The sequence below is a fragment of the Cyrtonyx montezumae genome, unplaced genomic scaffold (genome assembly GCF_038088225.1).
Source record: "Cyrtonyx montezumae isolate F1298 unplaced genomic scaffold, pur_monq_1.0 scaffold_25, whole genome shotgun sequence".
In the NCBI taxonomy this organism is placed as follows: Eukaryota; Metazoa; Chordata; class Aves; order Galliformes; family Odontophoridae; genus Cyrtonyx; species Cyrtonyx montezumae.
In genome coordinates, this window is record NW_027071992.1 from 1,361,563 (window position 1) to 1,370,056 (window position 8,494).

General features: G+C 44.3%; 1 protein-coding gene across 3 annotated transcripts in view; it reads right to left on the minus strand.

Moving 5' to 3' along the window:
- AP3B1 (adaptor related protein complex 3 subunit beta 1) overlaps positions 1 to 7,369 on the minus strand; it is a 161,189-nt gene extending 153,820 nt beyond the window's left edge. For all 3 annotated transcript variants that reach the window (XM_065739772.1, XM_065739771.1, XM_065739773.1), the window contains exon 1: positions 7,184 to 7,369. In XM_065739772.1, the coding sequence (XP_065595844.1) occupies positions 7,184 to 7,314 (131 nt within the window). In that variant the 5' untranslated portion in view covers positions 7,315 to 7,369. The remainder of the gene's footprint in view (positions 1 to 7,183) is intronic.
- Positions 7,370 to 8,494: the final 1,125 nt, after the last annotated feature.

Genomic DNA, 8,494 nt, shown 5'->3' on the forward strand with positions numbered 1-8,494 from the left:
AAAGATGGTTCTGTCACTGACAGAATCTACAACAGCGTTAGTACATTCATGGACATATGCCAAATTTCAGAAACACTGCTTACAAGCATTATAACGTACTGCTCTTCATTTTCTACGAGAATGCCACAAACATTTAACTGACTAAGGAATTCTAGTTTTCTCAAGAAAGCTACTGGGAGAAAGAGGAAACATAGGCAAGGATAATCTTCAGAAAAGCAGAACTGAGACAGTCAGGATTTTATTTTTATTTTTGCAAGCATCAGCCTTATAACAATGCTACTGAGAAGTATTTTTAATGTTACTCATGATGTAGATCATATGAACTGTCTACAGCAAATAAACTCAGAAACCATAGAGAAGACCTTAAACTAACCCTCACTTCCTGGGGAAAAGGAAAAAAAAATCCCACAGAAAAACAACAACCTAGAGCTTAAAAAAAATTAATGACTACATAACAGAGAACCACAGCAAATCAATAGCTCATTGCTTAAATTCTCATATGTGCCAAGAGCATGGCAATAAGAACATATTCACTGTATGTCACTTTCCATCAGATCTGACCAATTTCAACTGGGGAAGTGCCCTGCAATACTGTTTCTGTTCATATGCTGCATTTAGTTCCTACTGTTATACTGACTACAGGAATCAGATTTTATCTTCCAGAGTTGTCGTTTCACCCAAACCATACCTCTTCACTGGCTTGTGCATCCTACTGAGGCTGGCATATCACTGTATCAGTGGGCACAGTGCCATTGTAACAGTTGGGAAAAGACAGTGGACTTGCCAACGATCTACTATACGCATCAAGTTTGAATATTAGGGCTGGATTCTCCTCCAAGAATTTCAAAGATGGAAGTCTATACAAGCTTTTCATGACTGGTTGAACACGATATGCCAAAGTAAAACTAGATCAACTGAAGACTCCAAGAACATCTCTGGCAGCTGTTGAAAGCAAATTGTTAACTTTGATCAATTTGGAAAAGTCTTGCACACAGAATTGGGGAATGAGTACCTTAATGAAATCATCACCTTAGATCAACTCTCTCCAAACCAATCTTGCAGATCTCAGCAGAAAAAAATGGGTTTGCAGCCCTGCTGAATTTCCCAACAAAGAGCTCAACCAAATGCTTAATACAGATTAGCAGGAAAAAATCTCCAGTAAATTACAATCGTATTTTGTTTGGCAGGAATATAGCTTAAAGATACAAATCAGTTAAGTTCAAGATTGTTTTAACAAGTTTTGCCATCTGTTCCAGTACTACACTTATAGGTACTTGTTGACGTTACTCACAGGGCTTAGTTGTAAGTTTTTACATTTGATTAGATCAAGCAACAACTAGTTACACGGTTGAATTCATGTTGGTTCGAAGAACCTAATATTATTCTATTTTTATATTATACGATCAAGTATCATCCTTTTAAAAAGCAATTAATATACATGAAAATCCTCTATGCACCTGGAATTAACAGTAAGCAGTAATAGCAGCAGTGTAGCATATGCAACTAATGTGGATTCTAGATAATTCTCTCTCCATTTTTTCTTTAAAATCAGAAAGTGGTTGGATTTTTCATCCTTTCACATACAGCAACATTACATACTACAAGGACAAAAGTAACCCATTAACTTATAGGATCTGTATCAAATTACATTTGCATGATTGAGAGGTACAATGAATACTGCCTTCCAGGACTTAAGTAAAGAGTTTGATGCTGCCTCCGTAAGATCTTCACTGAGAAGCTGTTGAACTATGGGTTGGGTGAGGAAACAATAGGGTAGATCAGAACCTGGCTGAATTGTGGGACACAGAGGGTAATGAAATTAGTTTTATCACTAAACTAAACTTTTACTTAGTATAGTTAGTTGTACCTCGAGTCAATATTGTGTCCTGATTAACCTCTTCATTAGCAATATGAACAATGGGGCAGAGGGCAGTCTCAGTAAATTCAAGGATGACATAAAACTGGGGGTAACGGCTGACACACATGAGGTGTGCCACCCAGACAGCAGGAAAGGAGCTCCGCAGATAAGGGCCTGGAGATTATGGTGAACACCAGTACAAGTCAGCAGCATGGCCTTGCTGCTAAGAAGGCTAACAGTATTCTTGGCTGTGTTAGGCAAAGTATTGCCAGCAGGTCAAGTGAAATGATCCTTCACAGAAGCATAGAATCAACAAGTGGCTTGGTTTGAAGAGACCTTAAAAACACCCACTTCCAACACTGTCACAAGTAGAGTTACCAAATACCATATCAGACTGCTCAGGGCCCCATCCACCCTGATCTTGAATGCCTCTGTAGATGGGGCATTCCCAGCTGCGGGGCTGCCTGTGTAAGTATCTTACCACCCTGGGTAAAAAAGATCTCCCAGTATACAATCTAAATCTCCTCTCTTTTAGGAGGAGGATATGGTTTTAAATTATTACCTTCCATCCATGTAAAAAGTTGATCCCTGTCCTGTTTATAAGCTTCTTTTAAGTACTGGAAGGCCACAGTGAGATCTTTCAGAGTCTTCTCCAAGCTAAACAAGCCCAAGTCCTTCAAGCCTCCTTCACAAGAGAGGTGCTCCAGCCCTCTGATCATTCTCTGTGGTCTCCTCTGGTCTCAACCCCACAAGCTCTACGTCTTTCTAGTGCTGGAAGCCCCAGGCCTGGTCACAGTACTGAAGGTGGACCCACTCAAGGGGAGGGTAGAGGACAGTCACCTCCCTCTCCCTGCTAGCTGCCTCTCTTTTGATGCAGTCCAGAAAACAGCTGGCCTTCTCAGCTGCAAATACACACTGTTGGTTCATGTCAAGCTTTTCACCTGTCACATCTCTAAAGCTGTCTCCATAGGGCTGCTCTCAAGGACTTCTCCCAGTCTGTAGAACTACCTAGGGTTGCCCTGACCCAAGTGCAACACCTGTTGAACCTCGCACAGTTTACACAGGCTCACTTCTCAAGGTTGTCCATGTCCCCTTAAATGGCATCCCTCCCTTCTGGAATATTATCATATTCATAGAACTGAGCCTTCAGGAGTTCAGTAACCATTTGGACAACGCTCTCAGTCACGTGGCTGGGTTTTTGTGAGGTCCTGTATGGAGCTTGGCATTTGATCCAACGATCCTTACAGATCCCTTTCCTACTCAGGATATTCTATGATTCTAACCATACCACTCAGAGTGGTATCGTTTGCAAACCTGCAGAGGGTGCACTGATAGGCTGCTGATAAAGATATTAAAGAGCAAAAGTTTCAGAATGGACTCCTCCGGGACACTACTCATCTACTTTCTGCCCACTCAGCATTGGTGCAGCCACACCTAAAGTGCTGTGTCCAGCTCTGGGTCCCCCACAACATTAGAGATGAAGACACACTGCAGAGAGAGTCCAATGGAGGGTCACAAAAATGATGAAGGGACTAGACACCTTTCCCGTGAGTTCAGACTGCAAGAGCTGGAAAAGTTTAGCCTGGAGGAGGCTCAGGAAGGATCTCTTCCACCATGTCTATAAATACCTAAATGGAGGGTGCAAACAATACAAAGGCTCTTTTCAGCTGTGCTCAGTACAGGACAAGAAGCGATGGGCACAAACATGAATCCAGGAGGTTCTATCTGAATACTAGGCAGCATTTCTGTGTTGTGCAGATGACGAAGCACTTGCACAGGCTGCCCAGAGAGGCTGCGGAGTCTCCTCCTTGGAAATCTTCAAAAGCTGCCTGGATATACTCTTGGGCACCCTGTTCTGGGTGTCATTGATTGTATTAAAAGTTGGACCAGATGATTTCCAAAGGTCCCTTCCAGCTTTTAACCATCCCATGAAACTATCTGTCCATGCCACAGAGATAATTTTGATAGTCTTCTACTTAAACTCCATCAACTCCACCAATCTAGACAATGATGGTTCACAGGTCCATACAGTCTATGACTTACTTGACCTCTCACCTCTTAAATTTTTCCCCCTCAATATTCCTATTTTGAGAGTACGTGACATTTCCATCATTCTGATTATCTACAACCTGATGCATTCTTTTTCAAAAGCACGGGGCACGTAAACATATGTTGATCTGGAACAACTGTAGAGATCTGTGCCTTGGACATAACCAATTCACAGATAAATGCCAGACTAACTGCCAGGACACATGAATATGCTCCCCAAATGAGATCATGAAAGGTGTGTAAAATACCATACATAGATTCATGTCAGTTCATGTGATGGATGTGGGGGAAGGAAAAGTGAAGGAGAAGCACAGCCATCAGCAATCATGTCCTCTGTCCTGAATATTTACATTGTTCCCCAACTGAGGCAGATCTACATTCAATTCTGAAAATCTCAGATTTTTTAACTGAACTGGATATAACACATTTCTTGCTGTTTAATACAGTGCATATTTGCACATGCAGCCTATAGGCATTTCTTCATGGCACAGTAACAGTCTATTTCAAACATAATCCTCATTGATCTTCTCACAGTTAAATCTTCCACTCATTCCAATGCAAGATCACATGACAGAAGTTCAAGACCCTGAAACACTATCAATACAGAATGTATGCCTCAAACCACAGCACTGACATGTTGAGAAAATACTTTGATCATTAAATAAAGATTATATTTGGAACTGAAAGTTAATGAATGAACTGTAAAATTGCTACAGCTAAAAAAGGAAGCTTTAGTGGAAGAAACAGAAACATGGGCTCTTCACACTACCCAAAACTCAAACTTTTTAAGTAGTAAGTACTTCAGCTGTGTATCTTTACTGAATAAGCTTTAAAAAGTTACTTTGGACAACTAGTTTTTATGAGGCTGACTTCAGACATCAGACTTAAGTCCACTGATACTCCTTTGTGGAACTCAGAGGCATAGAATCACCAAAGTTAGAAAAAATCTCCAAAATCATCCATTCCTACCATCCACCCATCACCAGTATTACCCACTAAACCATGTCCCTCAGTACAACGTCTAAACTTGCCAAATGCCATCCTGTATGACATAAGATGGAAGACAGTCTATCTCAATAAACAGTCTGACTTACTTCATGACAAACAAGAGAAGACAAAAAAATAATGAACCACTTGTTTGTTTGCTTGAAGTGCTTATATTCTTGACAGTTCTTTTTTTAACCATCTGACATTATTCAGATTAACTTGAACCAGAGATCCACACTTGTCTGTTGCCAATAGACAAGGGATGTTCTAGGTCATACATTATAAGTCAGTCCCTTTGCTGAGGGGAACTATTACCACTCCAAATTTTACTTCCCCACTAGCCAAGAAGCTTATTAGGTATTGTAACATCACTACTACATGGAACACAAGCACAAACAAGATCAAATACAGCAGCGTTGGGCAACAACCAGAAGAAATCAGCAAACAGAACTTTGAGAAGCCCCAAGTAACTACTTCCACGAGTGGAATACTCCACTATGCAAGATACATGTTCACTACAGGCATAATAGAGAGAGATCAGACCCAAACAGTTTAAAGAACACAAAATCAAATGACACGACAGCCTCCATCTGAGCTACAAGCACTATTCTGAGATCCCCATTTCAGCTCTAGATTATGAAATTTTTTTTTGCTCTGATTAAGAAATCCGGGGACTGTTTCTTGAATAAATTAATACCATTTTTTCCAAACAAAGCGCAAAGCAGACAAGGCTGCTCATCTAACTACAATCTGCACTTTCAGCACAGCAGAATATTGGCTTTTTCACTCTCTGCAAGTTTAATAATCTGTCCTGTTGTGCTCATTCCTCACACTTCCAGTGCAGATTAGAGAATTTACCACACATGCCCATGTCAGGGTTAAATTCCAGTTTCAACAAGGACTTGTTCGTCAGCTACAGAGATAGAAACCTGCTTTCTTCTCAAGCCCCTTCTTCAGGGATCTTCTCTCCCATCCTTAAACTACAGAAGCAAGCCTATAACAATAATTAATACACACATCACAAGCTCCTCAGCTACTCTGGCTCTTTCGTATTCACAGAAAGCCACACACACATACGTACAGCTCTGGCGTCCTGAGGCTGTGTATATCCCTAACCACTGGACCACCACTGGTAAAACTGCTTTGGTTCCTCCAGCTAGAAAAACACTATATTTAACCTACAAAACAGTTTAAGAAGTCTAGGATGAAGTGAGTTTATACATAGAATTACGGCCATGAACAATGGTCAGGTGGGATTATGCTCTGCAAAACAGAGGAATGAGAACAATGTTTAAACAAAATAATACACAAAGTTGTATCCACAGAAAGGGACAAAAAGAGAAGGGTGCAAACATAAACAACGCACAAGTCACAGAATCACAGAATTGAAGAGCTAGGAAGGAACCTCCATGGAGCCCAATCCTCTAGCCAAAGGGGAGATGGGCAGATGGGCATCCACAGCAGATCACTTATAGTTTTAACTAGAACAGAACACTGGATCAGAAAAGGAAGAAGTGTGCACTGCAGCTCTCTAGCAAAGTGATGAGGCCTATCAGTGGCTGACCCAAGGAGCAATGCATCAGTCACAGCCATTTACTTAGTCATGGCATAAAAAATGCATCAGTTGAGGTTTCTAAGCACAGATGTTCTCTTTGTGCAGAACAATCAAACTGAAGAACTGATGATTGATTTCCTAATGTCTGTGAGGCTCCAGTTTATGGTCCTTTCTACTTGTCGCTCTCAGAATAGATTTCCAATGTGTTGTAAGGTATCATTCCCACCTGGCAAACCACTTGATCCCTCTGCACATCCTGTCCGTCCCTCCACTTCTCTGCTAAGGAGGGAAAGGCTTTCCATGCCTCTGCAATCAGACTGGTTTTCCACCCTTATTTCCTCATTTCAGTTCGTGACCAACCTCCTTGCAGCTGGCTTCCTCCCACCTTCATGCAGACCACTGCACTGCCAACTTCCAAATACTTCCAGTGACTTTTTAGAAGAAAAATAACAACGACAAAACATTTTAAGGCAAAACGAAACTGAGCGTAAATCTAACTATCGACAAACGATGACTGCACGTTTGTGCTTTCCGGGCAGCAAGCAGACCGCGCCCCAACGCCACGTGCCCTCAACACAGCTTAGCAAGGGGACGGGTGCGGGGGCCCGGAAGCGCGGCACGAGGCGCCCGGCACCGCGAAGCACCGTCCCACCCCACCCCGCCCCGCCCCGCCCACGGCCACGCAGACGGCTCCCCGTCCCCACGCTCCCCGCACCACCCGCGCAGCCCCTTACTTCTTGGTGTCGCTGCTGAAGAGCCCAAAGGCCGCGGAGACCGAAGGGGCCGTGGTGGGCGCCGCCTCCTGCGCCAGCTCGGGCGCAGCCTCTCCGCCCTGCTCGCCGTAGCTGAGCCCGTTGCCGGACATGCCTCCACTCCGACAAACTTACCGGCGCGGCGATCGCACACCCTCCTCCCGGAAGCGGCGGGAGTCTGGTCACGTGATGGGGGCGGGGCGACGCGGCCGACCCGGGGTCCGCCCTGCCCCCGCCCCTCCCCCCCGGGCGCTGCCCTGGCGGCAGGAGGAGGGGGAGGTGGGGGAGGTTTTTGCTGCCCGCACCGAGGCTTGGGGAGCCGTGCGTGGTCTGCCCCTGTCTGTTGTGCCCTGCCGTGAAAGAGAAGTTGGAAAACGTCCGAACACAGATCTTGAACACGCTGCTTCCCAGCCCGCTGGTGTTCGTCGGACACCGCCTATGTCTGCTGTTCCGTTTTGCTTTTGGTAGTACTTACTGCTGAGACAAGACGAGTTGACCTCAGTACAAAGGAGATGTAGGCCTGAAGGAGCGCGTCCAGAAGAGGGCCACAAAAATGATCCAGAGGATGGAATGCGTCTGCTACGAGGATGGGCTGAGGGAGCTGGGGCTGCTCAGCATGGAGAGGGCTCTGAGGTGACCTGATAGCAGCCTTCCAATATCCCTGAAAACACTCCAAAGTCAGGCTGGACATGCTCTGAGCAACCCGATCTAGCTGTGGGTGTCCCTGCTCATTGCAGGGGAGATGGACTAGACAGCCTTTAAAGGTCCCTTACAAGTTATGCTATGACACTACTCTAAATTTGCCATTTGCTGGCTCTTGACACCACCACACGCTGACTTTGCTGCAGGTCTGCTCACAGGTTGCTGGATATTTGAAAAAGTTACTTAAAAGCCAAGTGTAAGAGCTATCGATTCTACCAAGACAAAGGTCACAGAAGTGAAAAGGAAAGAGTCCAGGATCTGACAGTTTGACAGTGATGGCCGCCATTTCCGGTGTTAACAACACTCAGCAATAGGAATAATTTATACCACTGGTGGGAAGGGGTTTTACAGTGGGAGTTGGCTAGCTTTGTTGATAGAGCTTTAAACTAGGTATGAAGTGGGGTGGGTGTGAAACGAGGTTGGCTAGAAAAGAACCCATATGTAACAGGCCAGTGCTTGTGGGAGGAGGATGTGCTAGTAAGATGCCACGGTCTCATGCCTTGGTGAAGGAGATGGGTGACACACCTTTTTGTAAGAGGAACACAAAGGTTGGTGTGAGGTTGGAAACACCTGAGTATGCTCATGACGATA